Source organism: Thunnus thynnus, chromosome 16 (genome assembly GCF_963924715.1).
Source record: "Thunnus thynnus chromosome 16, fThuThy2.1, whole genome shotgun sequence".
Lineage (NCBI taxonomy): Eukaryota > Metazoa > Chordata > Actinopteri > Scombriformes > Scombridae > Thunnus > Thunnus thynnus.
In genome coordinates, this window is record NC_089532.1 from 29,244,889 (window position 1) to 29,260,315 (window position 15,427).

A 15,427-nucleotide genomic window follows, 5' to 3' on the forward strand; every position below is an offset into this window, starting at 1 on the left:
TCTTCATCACCCAACCAACACTTAATTCTTCAGTTTGGCTGAAGTCTGCTGAGGCTGAGATTCACTCTGATCTGTTGGTAATGATGCAGTCATTCCTCTTACTGCAGCTTCAGAGGTTGTGTCGCTAAATGTTAGTCAACTGAATTTCCCATGTGCATTGTATTTTTGACCAACAGTATTATAATTTACCTTGGTGAAAACGATCCCTGCTGTCTGTGCCTCCATTGTTTCACTGTGTGTCACACTAATAGCACAACAAATGCTCCACTCATCCAGAGTTACACAATCACTGACATCTCTCCTGCTGTGACTGACAGCTGGAGCTTCACAACTCACAATCTTCCTTTAGACAGAGCACCAAACTTGCAATAAAGACAGTATTGTATAAAATGACAACTGACAAAATACTACAAACATTTTTTTACTTTCTCTAAAGCATATATAACTGCAGCCTGTACATTTTAAAATCACAGAAGAAATATTTCAGGAATTCTTGGGCGTTCATTCATTCAAAAAAGTGTACTGAGATGAAAAAAATAAACTGTACAGGAAAAATGGCAAGGCAACATCTGGACAAATGTATTTAAACAACAACCCATCCCAAAATGACCCACTGTCATAGAAACCCCCACACAAATGTGATAGCAAAACATATGCTGAACATTTCTCCAACCCAAATAAGTGCAGTGAAGAATAATGTTAATACCATTCTGTGAAATATAACTGTGTAAAAAATAACTGCAGATAAGAAATTAAATGGATAAAAAATTCTGTCAGGTTCATTATTTTACAGTTATTTCCATTTCAAACAACCTCTCAAAAAAGCTTTTCTTTGCTCCGAGGCAGCATGTCTCTGAAGCACAGTTCCTTTGGTAACACTTGTATTCACAGTAAAATTGGTTTAAAATGATGCGGCCCACAATGTCAGCGCCTTTCTTCTTTTCATGAAAGATGATAAAAAGGGTGGGATAAACTGAATATATAAGAGTAAAAATGTACAAACCACAATTGTAGTTACTTTTCAACAATTCAGAAAAAAAAACACTGAAATTAAATAAAACTCACTGTCTAAAAGGCAAGTCATTGTCTAACCCCAAACAAATCCATTTAGGAGTAAGTATTTAAGTCCATGTCAAGTCTCTTTGGATGATTGAAATGAAGCCCATCACTAAATTACAGAGGCCCAGAGAGGACATGCTAGCTGCTACTTTTTTTTTGGCTTATTAACTCTCAGCCATTTCATTATCTCTGGATAACACATATTGCTCACACTAATTTTAAAGTCAAACTGAAATTCATCTTGATAGAAAATCTGATGGTTGTTTTGTACATATTTGGTCAAATCTATGTTTTTGGTCTCAACTGATGATGTCAATATTGTAATTTGATTGGTGTCAGTTACTCTGAATGTTACTTTCCATAGTTATGTTACACTGTGAGTCAAATCACCTGTCACATTACTTCCTGTTGCTGTGAGTTTGGACAGTCTAGTCATTTGCCTCACCTCATTTAGGCCTATGTAAGAAAGGAAGACAGCTAATGCTGAGTAGAAATAAACAGTGCTAATGTTAGCGAGTGAGGCTAACTAGCTTCTGCTTTCATGGAGGTGGAGTGTAAAAAAAACTTAAAAGGAAATTCCAATATTTCTCTTCTCATAACTGTGGACATTCTCAATGCTAACACACCACCTCCATTGTAGTGATACAGGAAAACACAAACTCCAGCAAAACAAAGTATACGTATGAGGGCAGCAGTGCAAGATGGTTTAGTAATTGAAGCTGTGCTGCTAGCTAACAGCTAATCGCTCATTTCCGTGTTTATATTAACCAGACTAAGTGATTGGAAAGATTTATGTACAATTAAAGTTGATTTGGAAAGTTTTAGGAGGCTCACACTGCTTCCCCAGATTTATGTTGTTGGTCTCTAAAATGGAAGTGGCACATGCAAAGTTAGCATGACCCACAGTCCAAACAGACAAGTATGACATAAAATACAGGCTGAATTCCAGAATTTTCAGCTAACCGAGGTCACGGAAAACACTCAGAGGCTTGAGGGTGAGACACTGTTACTACAGATTTCTCTCTTCCCTCTTTTGATATTTGCCTTATCATTATAGTTTATATTTCATTACACAAAAAGTGAGAAGAATTCAAGTTTCAGTTTGACTTTAAAGCCACTAATGACATGCTTTTAATGTTATCTTGAGACATTCTTTTGTGGTAAGTTAAAGGTCTTATTTTCCCAGGATACTGGCTTCCCTGCTTCATGGTCAGCTCATGGAGTGATTCCTCTCAGCCTTCAGAGAAAGAGTAAAATGACTGTGGAGACATGGAGTGTGTGCTGTGTCCCAGCCTTGTGTCCTAGCTGTGGTGCGGGTTCTGACTCTTCAGGCTCAGGTTGCTCTTCAGGCCCTGGTAGTAGGCAGACAGGCTGCTGTTGTCCTCCAGCAGCTTGCTGTGCTCCTGGATGAGTCGAGATGAAGTCTGCTGCTCCCTCTGGTCTTCCTCCAACTCAGACATCAGCTCCTGTCTGAACAGACCAAGCAGCAGAAAGCCTCACTTTCACTACATCATGGCCACTTCTAAATAGACAGTGAGCTTAGAAGTCAGGATGGGGTTAGCCTAGCTTAGCATTAAGACTGCAAACTGGGGGAAACAACTAGCCTGGCTCTGCAGTTTAAAAATACACCTACCAACGCCTCTAAAGCTCACTAATTAACACATTGTATCTTGTTTGTTTAATTTGTACAAAAAGAAGAAATACAAAAACAAAAATTTGTGGTTTTTACATTACATTTTTCATTTCTAGATGAAAAGCTGGGTTACATCTGTGGTTACAGATTAAACAAAAAAGACACAGAGTGAATGAGTGAGTTTTATGTGAGGTGTTGACAGGTGTTTTTTTTTGGGTTTTTTTGGACAGAGCTTATCTAGCTTATGCTAAGCTAGCCTAACCACATCCCGACTCCAGTTCTGTGCTTAACACAGACATGAGATTGATATACATCTGAATCTGTTCTCTGGTGTCAAAGAGCTCACAAATGTCTGACTGTGAGATTTATCAGTCCAGGGTGTAACTGGACCTCATCTGTTGTCAATAATGAAAGAGGCATCTTTTACTGTAATATTACATGGGCATAGTTACTGTGTGGTTTCTACTTTTCACTCACTTTTCAATGAGATGATAAAATACACACACCTCTGTTTTAAATCCTCACTTCTAACTGATAAAGACACTATTTCACATACATGTTACCATGGTTACCAAATGATCTTACATACATATATACTGTAAGTCATTTACACAGCTAATGAGAGTGCCTCCTTGACAGTTCATGATAATTAGGTGGGTTTAACAGTAGTTCAATCTTTTGAATTCATGCTAACTATCCACTATTACTAAATCCTGTTGTTTGACTTACTTCCTCCGAACAAGGTGAGCGATCTCTGACTGGACTTTGATGTACTCCTGAGCCATCCTGATGTGCTGCTCAAACACAGCCATGGACTCCTTGGAGTTTGGACACGGGGCTAGAGGCTGAAAGCAATTAATACACTGTTCCATAACAGGGTACATGCAGGTTTCACATAGTCTCATTTAAGAACAGGATGAGAGCAATACTGTCAAATGCTAATAGCAGTATCAAACTAAAAAGCAATAGCAATACAAGGAGCACCCATGCACCATTTTTGTTTTTATTGTATCATTTGTGACTTATTGGTTGGGAAATTTGTGCAAAACTCCTTTAAAATCATACATGTATCCTATTCATATTAATGGTTTTATTTCCCTTGTGATGAGGATATACTGACATGCATAAATAATGTGATTAGATTATTATGATGTCACTCGTCATTTTGCCAATATATACATATCCCTCGTTTCTCTCCTGTGGGTGTTTGACCTGTAGTTGGTCAAAACGTTGCTGATAAAAATTAAAGGGAGATTTATTTTAGTGTGCTCTTTTAAATTTATTTAGTAACAAATAAATTATTTATGTATCTATTTATATTTGTATTACTTTCACTTACAATGCATGTATGCATTGCCACGTGTGTCTGCATATATCATACAGTATATACCAAAACTGAGTACACCCCTGTGCAATATCACTACAATGTTAAATGATTCAACATTCTATCATCTTACAATAACTGTAGTATTTTAGGGTGAAGTGTAGGCTATTTGATCTCATTTATAATTAAAAACAAGCAGGTTAAATAGACTAAATTGAAAATACAGACCTCAAAGTAACAACCTCAAGGCAACAAAGCGAGTACACCTGTGACTCCAATTCACACTAATTGCCTGAACAAGGTTATAAAAGAACCTGTGAACACAACAACTTTCTCAGTTTTGACCTGGGTTGTGTCTGATGCAACATGGCTCCACATGGTGAGGAATTGCCTGAACAAGTAAGAAACCAGATTGTGAGACTTCATAAAGATGGGAGAGTAGTTGCAGCAGTGGTTAGGAGGTACAGGAGGACCCATACTACCAATAACAATTGAAAGAGGTCACTGATTTCATTACTTAACATTTTAGTGATACTGACTGGGGCTGTACTCAGTTTTGTTATGTACTGTATGTGTATATATGTCTTTAAGTATTGATATGTTCTTGTTACTCCCCTGCACAAGGTTAGAGAAAGTGATTGGAGGATGCAACACAGCTGTCATCATGTACTTAAACAAACCAAAATAAAATCTCATACCGACTCATGTTCTATTTTAATAAATAACTGATCACATAAAAATGTTCTAGACATAACAGGCAACATCATAACATTACTATTAACGTTCCATCTAATGAACACAAAAACATAGTTTCAACTTACCTGTAACTGGTGATCCAGTTTCAGGCATGCCATGGGAATAGAGCTGTCCAAACCATTGGTAGCTAAGGACACACACACACGCACACGCATACACGTACACAATCATTGTTACTGGAAAAGAGCTGCTGTAGCACAGAGCACACACATCTGTAATGTTACACTGTAATGCCCCTTAGTGGTGTATTGAGGACAGTGCAACATACACAGGAACTTCACTACCCATAACTGGAGGTGTAGGTTCTGCTTCTGTTTCTACTTACTACACTCATCCACACCTTATGCCACTAACACTACTGACATCCACACCCCACACTGGAAATATTTAGTTATTTCTTTAATTTGAGTAAATTTGATTTGTTTAATAAATTTGTGGCAACTTTAGCCAGGTCATAACACCTACACTCCTGTCTCATCCTCATGCATGGGTTGTAAGTATGCCGTTTCTTTTGATAAGTTAAAAGTGTCAAAATTAATGCAAGAGGAAATGACCTCATGATGCAAATCACAGGACCAGCAGCTCCAGCGTGTCCTTCAGCACCCAGCGCTGGACAGCTGGCCACTCAGGTGGTCTGTTGGTGGTCTTGGGTAACCAGGTTACTCAGAGAAACCAGTTTATGTGAGTAATCATGGAAGGCGTTTACATGCAGTGTAGTAACCTGCTTACACATGCAGCAGATCAGTCAGCAGATTAGTCTCTTACTGCCAGCCTTACTGATTTGGAATATTAGTGACAGAAGACATTGCTTCCTGACTTTCTCCTTTTTTGTGTTTGTGTGTGTGTGTGTGTTGGAGCAGCAGTGCTCCAACACACACACACATACACACACACACACACAGCACAGTGAGAGAGACAGAGTGGAGCTCATCCTCACAGCATGAAAGTGTTTGAATTTAAAAGTCAAATGTTGAGGAGTAAACTGACTTATTTGGACTCCTACAGACTACTTCTTTTTTAGTTTCAGTTTTAGCCTCCGCTTTGGATGCAGTATTTTATGCGAGGACGCGTCGCCCTGTGTGATGATCTCTCCTTTCATCTAACCGCTACGTGCTGTGCTTTTCCTGTTAAGCACATGTGCACATGTAGAAAGCCATTAGAAACCCGCTAACACGTATACATGGCAGAGTAATCTGCATTCTCCAAGAGAAATCGACCTGGGGAAGCTTTCTCTAGCACTAACATTTAAAAGTCCTGACATGTTCATGTGAAAGAAACTCTATATTAGCTCTGAGGTTTTCACTGCTGTCCTTCCCACACTTGAACTGCACTTGGCAACAAAACAGCACATAAACATGATGATGTTTGTCACGGTGTTGCTACATGTTGTCGCCTCTGCAGCTCATCAGTGATGAATATATTCATAGACAGTTTAAAAAACAAAGTGAACAACAAGGCAGAACTCGGACCTACTAGATCTCACCTCTTTAACATTACAAGGAATGACAGTGAGCTGCTGTCAGTCAGTCATAATTCAGTTAGCAAGGTGCTGCTAGAACTTGAAATGGAAAATGCAGCATTTCATGTAATTCTCTGATGAGCAAGTGACTGCTGTTCTTCACTTGTTAACTAACTATTAACTGATAAATAGACTAATGTTACTTTTAGTCCTGCACAAGGCAGGTGAAGACACGCTGGGCCACATGTCTGATTCTACTGATTCAATAAATCAATGCTGTTACCAATCACCTTTAGACAGTCAAAATAACATCACTCACTAGTGTTCATTTCATTAACAAGACTAAGACAAGACGACGACGAAATGGCACCAACGTCACTAAACACTAACATGTGATATTGTTGACGAAAAAAGACAAAAGTAAAATGTTTAAAAAATAAAAACTCTACCAAAATCTCTCTTTATTTTCCTTGACAAAAAAGAGGAGACAACATATTCTAAACTATATTATTTTCTAAATATGAGTGGTGAATATGACTCCTCAGTGATAAGTTATGTAGTTGGGGGTGGGAGGTTGCATAAATGAATAAGACGTTAAGAGAGAGAAAGAGAGAGAGACACAGAGAGAGTGTGTGTGTCGGTTATACGCTGGAGTGTGTGTGTGTCGGTGACAGTTTTCATTGACTAAAACTATACTGAAATAGTTAGTTAGGTTTTCTTTGACTAAGATAGGATAAAATGCCCAGACTTTTACTCAGGATGAGGTTAACTAAATATGATCAAATAAGAGGACATTTGACGCAGGACTAAGACTAAATAAAATGAATACTGTCTCTCACTCGGTATCAGCTGTTATCCCTACCTGTGGGACTAAATGTCATCCTCAACTCTGATTGGCCGGTGGTGGCTGCAGGGCTGCTGCAGTGGGTGGGGCTTTGGGAGCGTCCTGGCTGACTGTCCACGCTGGACACCCTGGACATACTGGTTCGCAATGTTGCTGTCTGCTGGGGAATAAAAAAAAAAAAAAGGTTGAAATCATGAAGTGGTGCCAGTATGTATGATGCTGTGCTATCAGCTGTTATACTTATGTTACCTTTGAGGGTTTGAACTGTAGTGGGAATTTGGCCTCAAAGCTTTTCAGGGTTTCCTCTTTGCCGACAGAGTTTCTGTGTTCTGCGTTGTCGTCACTCTTGTTACTGTTGATGGTGTAGTCGGCGTATGAGCCTGCAGGCAGCAAAGATTCATGTTTGAAACAAAAGGTGTGTAGAAACAAATATGCTTGTGTTAAAGCTGCGGATGTTTAGCTACCTGTGCTTGTGGCTGATGAAGAGCCGCTCCTATTGGCTGAGGACTGGTTAGGGAGCTTGAGTGGTTCCTCAGAACCTGGGAAGTACTGGAACATCAAAGTTCACCACACATAAGCAGGCTGTTTTAAAAGAGCTGAACCATAAAGCTTGATTAGAGAACATTTATCAGAGGAGACCTGTTGATTCAGTAAATATTACCACATTCCACATAGCATAACTAATCTATTGCTGAATTTACTAGTGTGTGTTGGTTTAGTTTTACTTTCTAGTTTAAACGTTAACATCACTCATTTTACCTTAAATGTCACTTATCAGTGTTCATGAAAAAATATAGACTTAAAAATGTACAAAACAAGGAAAACTTCAAACATGTAGTTTTTGGTTCCTCCTGCAAGTTGTGGAGCTTCTTGAGAAGCTCTCAGGCTCCTACAAAAGTGGGTAGGAGCCACTCCTTCATCTAGCGTCATTTCTAAGAGCATCTTCAGTTATGATGCTTTCATGAAACACCTCTTGATTTGTAAAAATGGATTTTTACAATCATCTTAGCCATAAGATGCCTTTGGGAAACGAGGCCCTGGTCAGTTGAAAAGCAAACCAGCGAATGTGAGTGGTAAAATGTGAGAACAGTGCACCTTCATGAGACGGCTCATGGTATTCTTGACCTCCTCCATGGATGGTCTCTGGCTGGGCTCTTTGTCCCAGCAGCGGGTCATCAGAGTCTCTATGGGCTCTGGGAGGTCTTTGATCAGAGGAGGCCGTGTACCTGCATCACAACAAACAGTCAGTGGCCTGGAAGCTCTGAATTCCTAATGTACATTACAGTGCTGTGTGTGTTCACCTAGACCTTCACTAGTACAGCTGATCCCACTGAGAATCAATAGCAAGTCTGAAGCTCTGTGAGGCTTGTGAGGGCTCACTGAACCTTATAATCCATCTATTTATCCAATTATCCAGGCCAGGTTATGCTAAAATGTGTTTGTACTTGTTCCCCAACAGGCCACACTCTTCGGGGGCGGTCTGAAGCTATTGGATGGTCTGACAAGCAGTTCTGACATAGTATATACCAGCCAGACCTCCTTGACCATCTTGGCTTCAAGTTGAACAGGGCTGCAGACTGAGCTGTTGATTCTTAGCAGGATTAGCCAACCGCTTCACATCAAACCTCCACAAAACAAAAGTAAAGTGTCAGAGCAGCTGGCGACACGGTTGTAGTTGCTACAGGACTCCACTCACCTCTGTGGACAGCCCACATTATACAAAATGCAGAGCCACCAATCTCATCGAAGGGTTTTTTGCGTGTGATGACCTCCCACAGGATAATGCCCCAACTGAACACGTCACACTTTTCGCTGTAGTTACTGCCTGAGGAACACACACCGACATCACATTAATTGTATTTATTGTACAAAAGAGTACGGTGAAGTGTGATATAAAACCTGGGATGTAGTAATTAAACAGTAGCTTATAAACTAGTGTCATATCTTTTAAACAGCTGTCCCAAACACATGGGCTTCTGATCCACACAACCACATGTGCCACAGTTAAATTAAGAAAATGTGTTAACAAAACGTTCTCACAAGCTCCAATTGTGTTGCATCACAGCGCTTGTTACTGGTCAAAGATGCACCCTGACTGGCTGAAAACTCCAGCTCCTCTGTACCAGAGAATGAAGCCAATCAGAATCAAGTCTAGCTGTGATGTTGAACTCAATGAAAAAAGTACAAATGTAGTCACTAATAGTAGCAAAATATTTCTGCCTCCTACAGTATTTCATAAACAATACTGGTCATCAGTTTGAGCTCCTGAACGAGAAGTGAGAGTGACGAAGTGACTGTGGCTCACCTTCAAACACTTCTGGTGCCATCCAGGCTGCACTGCCTTTATTGTTGGTCATGTAGGTCTGAATGTCACACGCTGTTCCAAAGTCACATATCTTCAGCACAGTGCCACGAGACACAAGGAGCAGACTGAAACAGAGCAGAGGACAGCCATGACAAACACAAGACTACAGCTCAGCTGTTATACTTCAGCATCTGGGGGGAAAAATATACTGATAAAGTGCTTTCTACTACCCTCTGGTTGTGTTAAAGGACTAATGCAACCTAAAAAAAATCAATTTACTTCAATAAAAAAGGAAAAAACTATGTGTAACTATTCTTTTCTGATACTGTAGTAGTCCACATGAAGTCCTCTTGCTTTTCTGCTCACTGGATGCTGCTCATCAGCAAACAGTCTAAGCCACCATCACCTAGAAATCCCTCCTCTACAGCCCTACATACCTGTGTTTGCTTTCTGAGTTCTTAGAAAAACTCTAAACTGTGCAACTTCCACTCTGTTTCATCATCAAGAGTCTTACTTTGGTGGTTTGAGGTCCCGGTGAATTAAGGCCTTTGGTTTCATAGCATGCAGATAAGCAACACCCTTGGCACACTGCAGACACCAGCTCATAGCGTGGGAAGCTGTGTAGGGGGCTTGCGGCTCAGCACTGTGCAGGACTGTGATTGAGTGACAAGCAGACAGAGAAGTGTGTTTACAGTGCCACTGTACATCCTTTACAATGAAGAAGAATGATGGTCTAATGTAGTCAACTTCAATCGACTAGAACTTGTGATGGACATGATATGACTTACGGTTATATAAAGAGCCACATTCTGCATACTCCATGACCAGACAGACCTGAGAACAAAAAGTAAGATAGTTACACACAGATCACCTGTAACTTCCTCTAAACCCACCTGCAACTGACAACACATTAAACAGAGACGATGAGCTAAACTAATGGCTTTATCACTGTATCATTGCAACTGATGTCAGCACTTGATGGGTACTTGATCAGGGATCAGTCTGGCATCTGTCTTATTGACAACAAATCCCATTAAAAGACCAAAACAACGATGTGTTCGTCTCACAATACTTTCTGACTTCCCTGCAGTGTGTGTGTGTGTGACCACTGTAGTTTTTAACAAACGTTACTCAAACAGGAGGAAATAGTAGATTTGTTGAGGACTGGGAATCCACATCAAAAGCCAGACGTTAGCAGCAGGTAGGTGCTATTAAAGCCTCCACACTGACTCTGACCTGGACAGCGGCAGTCTTCACCAGGCTGACTGACAGCAGAAATGTACTCAACCAAAATAGATTTCATGTTCACAGGAAGAAATCGACATTGTTTGTATTTATTGATTCATTTGATTTTATTTTCCCGCCTGCCGTAGCATATAGTGAAAAGGTCAAGCTCACAGCCACACTGGGAGCCTTCATCAATCAATATAGATACGGTTAATAAGTTCAGAAAATATAAACAGCAGGAGATTTGTGTGATTCAAACAGCTGTCTGTGGGGATTACGCTTCACTAAACGTGCAAGAGGGAGAAAAAATTAGACTCAGAGCGTAAATAAAGGTGAGGTGTCTCCAGGTGATGTGTGTGTCTCAGATATATTCAATAAAATGGAAGCGAGTGACAGACACCTATAACACTTCTTCTAAAAACACTTTCTATGTGGACTGGAAGATTGAAAAGTGGCTAATGGTACTGTTGATTTAGTGAAATAATCCAAATCTTAGTAGTATGCCACTTTGACTATTGTTATGATGCATAAAAAAGTCTGATATACTGATTCTTATTGACATAATCCGCTGCTGTAGTACACTGAACTAGCATAAAGAGCACAGCGCTGCTCTTCCACTGACATATAACACTTCTTCTTTCTCTATCCACAGCATTGCAGTGTTTCTTACTAAATGATGGGAAGTTCAAAGTGTATGAAGCAACAGTCCTCACTTCCCTCTCTAAATTCTAAACTGGATGTCATATGAGGTGATGAATGATGGTTTCAGATGATCGCTTTTTAAATTCAGGACAGAAGAGATATCTATGACAATACATAATTACATACCTTATCCTCACAGTTATGCCTGTTATATACTTACTGGATTGTCACAAGAGCCAAACAGCTTAACAATGTTGGGGTGATTCACCCTCGAGAGCTGGCGCAGCTGCACAGAAACAAAAAGGGGCAGATGATAAATATATATGTTACTATGAATGTATTAATCCAGATCCTGATGTCTTTATCTATATAACATCGCTGCAGTAGATTATGTTTCTATTTATCTTGATATACTGTACGTATTTTAAAAGGTGATAAGCAGTTAACACATTTACACTGATCTTTGAAGATTATGCCTGTATTAACTGTACTCAGACCCGTATTTAAAGACCAAGCTCTACTAGTTGGAAGAAAAAACAGGAAACAAGTCATCCTGCTAGCACAGCGCTTGAATGCACCACAGCATTAAAACAATCAGAGCAGCCTGCAGCAGAAAAGAACAAGTTGCACCTCAACATGAAAATATCTATATGCACGGATTTGATTTGACCTTTTGAATGTTCAAGCTGTTCTGTCTGCAGCAATGTTGTGCAACTGGCAGCAGAATGTTACAAAATAACTGTAGAAACATCTGTGCTTCTGTTTACATCAAGTTGATCATTTATGGTTAATTATTATGTACAGTTTCTAATGCAAATAAACAGGTCTGGTCAAAGTGTCCACATGCATTTTTATTTACAATACAGGTAGATGTGAGGCTGCAATGAGCCACATGTGATTACATGTTGGTTACATTTTACACAAAAACCTGTTATTTTAAAAAACCCAAATGATCAGGATCATGTGTGTGTTGCACTCTGAAGATTTGTTCCCAAAACTTCTGCAGTTATTTTGCACAGAAACAGTCAAAGCTTATGAATTTGAACTTTAAAAATTATTTCAGCAATACATTTTTTTTAAAAATGACATACAAAATACTAAACCACATTTTTATATATGGCACTACAGAGGTATTTAACTGTATGGACTGGTTATTGTATTGATCATTGTGATGCCGAGTCAAATTGCAAACTACTACACACAGAAACCATGGTGATTACTGGCTCATTAAAGTGTCCAGAAAAGTGAATTCAACTTACAAAAAAAAAGAGTCATGGTCTGCTCTTGCCAGTATATTTGAGTTCCTGTATTCATATTTGAAACCTCGACAACAATAAATGTCCTGTGAGGTCAACTCTGCAGGGGGAAGCCCTGTGTTTAAAGGGGATGAACGTAGTGAATGTGATTGGTCATGATTGTCACAGCCTCCAACACATCCACCTATAATGTCTGTTATATATTCTTACTGATCCCGCCCTGCATCCAAGAGCACTACTGGTGCACCTGGCTACAAAAATACTAAAAGTGCACTGGTCACACCTCCAGATCACTGCGCAGGACACACCTGACTGTGATCTGTGTCGTGCTGCTCGGTTCACAAAAATAGGGCCCAAATGTCTTGTTCTGTCCAACCAACAGACCAACATCTAAAATATATTCAGTTTACTACATTGCTCTTTATGCTTTTAAGACGTTATAAGTATTATTATTGTTGACATTCAGCAGGACATCTCCAGGAGCACCTCTGCTCCCACTAATCACTCAGATGACCCTGAGTGTCAGAATATGTTTGTAATGCTGATATACTAAAAGCTGTTTTCAACAAAGCAGTTTCACAGCCACAGAAACTCTACTAGGAGCACTCCTGTGTGTGTGTGTGTGTGTGTGCTCTTAGCTTGTGCACACACTCACTTGGCCATCAGAGAGTATTTCCACCAGAGCACCAAGCACTATGGCAGAGAAATTGAAATTTGTCCCTTAATCCTTGGTAAAAGTTCCCCTGCCCTTGTAAAAGTTCCTGTGGTGGACGCAGGCTTTAACAAAGCACCTCTACAATTCTGAACTACAAAGCTGGCTGCAAGTTTTATTGCAGCACATACAGAACACAACAACCAAAAAAAGTGTTTGCAGTACCTCAACAAGGAAAGCGTTTCTTTCATTGTCGCTCTCGATGGTCTTGATTGCTACATCTTTTCCTTTCCATACGGCCTTGTAGACAACTCCGAATGTACCTCTGCCAACAGCCTGGAGGGAAAAGACAAGAGGTGGTGATTTAGACAGAAAACTGAGCCATAACAACTACTGTCTGGACAGCTAACTAACAGCTTCAGCCCCAGCTTCACTCTTTGGCAATTTGTTTGTGGTTATCTGGGATTTAGTGAATATGCTCTAGAAGTGCTCGCTTTACTACTTGCTCCTGAGGCCCCATCATGAGAACTAGTTTTAAGACCATCTTAGCTTAGCTTTTGCTTAAATAGTAGGCAGGATATGCTTTCCATATGCTTGTTTGTCCATCAAATATAATTTCTTTATACCTAGGCCACAACATAATAATGCATCAAGCATTTTAAGATGAACTGTTAAAGTCATTTTTGTCAGACATAATTTAAAAAGACAGAATATACATGTTAGCACCCTGTTCCACACCAGTGCATATTCCTACATTCATTTGTGTTTAAGCAAATAACCACAAAGCAAACCTAAGGCTAGTCTAGTCTAGCACAGGAGTACTGAGCATGATGCAGAGAAAAGGAGAGGAGCTGAGGGTTAACAAGGGCCCAGCAGCAGTTTTTACCCCAGTTCTCCCTGACAGGTTAAAGAGGCCGTAGTAAAGAGGACACTAGCCCTCAGTGTTAGAGGGGAGGTTAAATGCTCTCACTTTTGTTGCCTTGAAAGCACAAAGTGTAATTCACCAGCTCACTTCTCAGCACTTCTACAAACAACTAACCAGGGTAACATTTTATAGCTAGTCTGAGGCCTTGTTCTGGTTGTTAAACTGCTTTTAGGTTCTTCAGTGGCAAATGTCATGTTTCATGGTTTGTTCAGGCCTCAGTTTATTATCCTCTCTCTGTGTTTCACATTAGAGGACAGTGAACGGTACAGCTCCACTAGCAGATTTTCTCACGTAGCCCGTGTCTGTCTTTATCTGAGCCTTGCTCGTCAGCAGAAAAAAATACGTAGCAACATTTCAACATTTAAACTCCTAACGTTACTCCGGAACATTTTCCCAGCGGTGGAGAGCTAACGTTAACGTCCTCTCCAGGCGGGCTGTTGTTGGTCAGTAAGTCACTAAGTTTACCGCTTCGACTTGGATGTCTTCATGCTGGATGTCTTCAAACAGGCAGCCAGCTGGAGTCTCCACCATCGCAGCAGAGCGGCGGCACGACGCTGGAGCCGTAACCCGAAGCGTCTCTTATGGTTATCGGTTCAAAATATGACAGTGCGGCGGTCGTTGGCTCTCAAACAGCCGCTCTCATCTGTTGCTGTGATGTGAAATCAGGAAGTGGGCACAGCTGTTGCCAAATGACACATATGTTGGCTGGGTGCTCGTGAACATCCCGCTGCACGGAGGGAAAACAGCTAAAAAACCTTACGTACACTCAGGATTTCTGACACGTTATACGCTGACGGGAGGACTTTTAACCGACCTCATCCAACATTAAGACTGTAAAGTGCGACACGAATTATCTGTTTTATAAGATGGACATGTCATGCAACCGTATACAACCGCTCCGGTGCTGCGCGGTCTTGAATGCAGCTTTGTTTTGTTTCTGCTCCACCAGGGGCGACAAATAATATTTCCATCGCTTATACGGAACAGTACACTGACCCCCACGCCCCCACCCCACCCACACACCACCACTGACCAACAATAAACTGATCTTCTAACAAGTGTTGTGATGTATCTTATTTCTCTGGGCCATACAGCTCCACTGTTGTCCAAAAACTATTAAAACACATCAGTGAGCCACACTGTTTTACTGGGTGACATGTTCCTTCATTTCCATGAACACACACACTGGAGTTTATTTTGACTCAATATCACACACACACACACACACCATCCTGCTGCCAGAAATACTCAGCAGGTCAGTGATTCCCAGCCAGGTGTAGCTACTTACTTACCCCAGAGAATACTTTTGCAGCTGCCAGAGGGTACGTGGAAAGATTGCAGAGTA

The 15,427-nt window shown here is 40.4% G+C and overlaps 1 protein-coding gene across 2 annotated transcripts; it reads right to left on the reverse strand.

Moving 5' to 3' along the window:
• Positions 1-408: 408 nt before the first annotated feature.
• Positions 409-14,965, reverse strand: LOC137199534 (mitogen-activated protein kinase kinase kinase 7-like). 2 transcript variants are annotated; one of them, XM_067613877.1, is made up of 14 exons: positions 14,548-14,965; positions 13,383-13,493; positions 11,470-11,535; positions 10,169-10,214; positions 9,895-10,033; positions 9,381-9,505; positions 8,772-8,900; positions 8,171-8,301; positions 7,540-7,624; positions 7,325-7,455; positions 7,094-7,232; positions 4,838-4,899; positions 3,422-3,537; positions 409-2,529 (listed from the first exon to the last, which is right to left on the reverse strand). In XM_067613877.1, exons 1-14 carry the CDS (start codon positions 14,611-14,613, stop codon positions 2,361-2,363), a joined length of 1,515 nt encoding a protein of 504 aa, XP_067469978.1. In that variant the 5' UTR covers positions 14,614-14,965; the 3' UTR covers positions 409-2,360. The 2 variants fall into 2 exon arrangements, with proteins under 2 accessions (XP_067469978.1, XP_067469977.1); XM_067613876.1 differs by having other exon boundaries at positions 7,094-7,235; positions 14,548-14,962.
• Positions 14,966-15,427: the final 462 nt, after the last annotated feature.

Bases quoted from the DNA above. Each gene is read 5' to 3' on its own strand.
- LOC137199534 (XM_067613876.1), bottom strand. From the start codon at position 14,613: ATGGTGGAGACTCCAGCTGGCTGCCTGTTTGAAGACATCCAGCATGAA. The intron at 10,034-10,168 runs GTAAGTCATATC...ACTCAATCACAG, and splicing joins ATGTGGCTCTTTATATAACC to TCCTGCACAGTGCTGAGCCG. The intron at 9,506-9,894 runs GTAAGACTCTTG...GCTCTGTTTCAG, and splicing joins CGGGACCTCAAACCACCAAA to TCTGCTCCTTGTGTCTCGTG.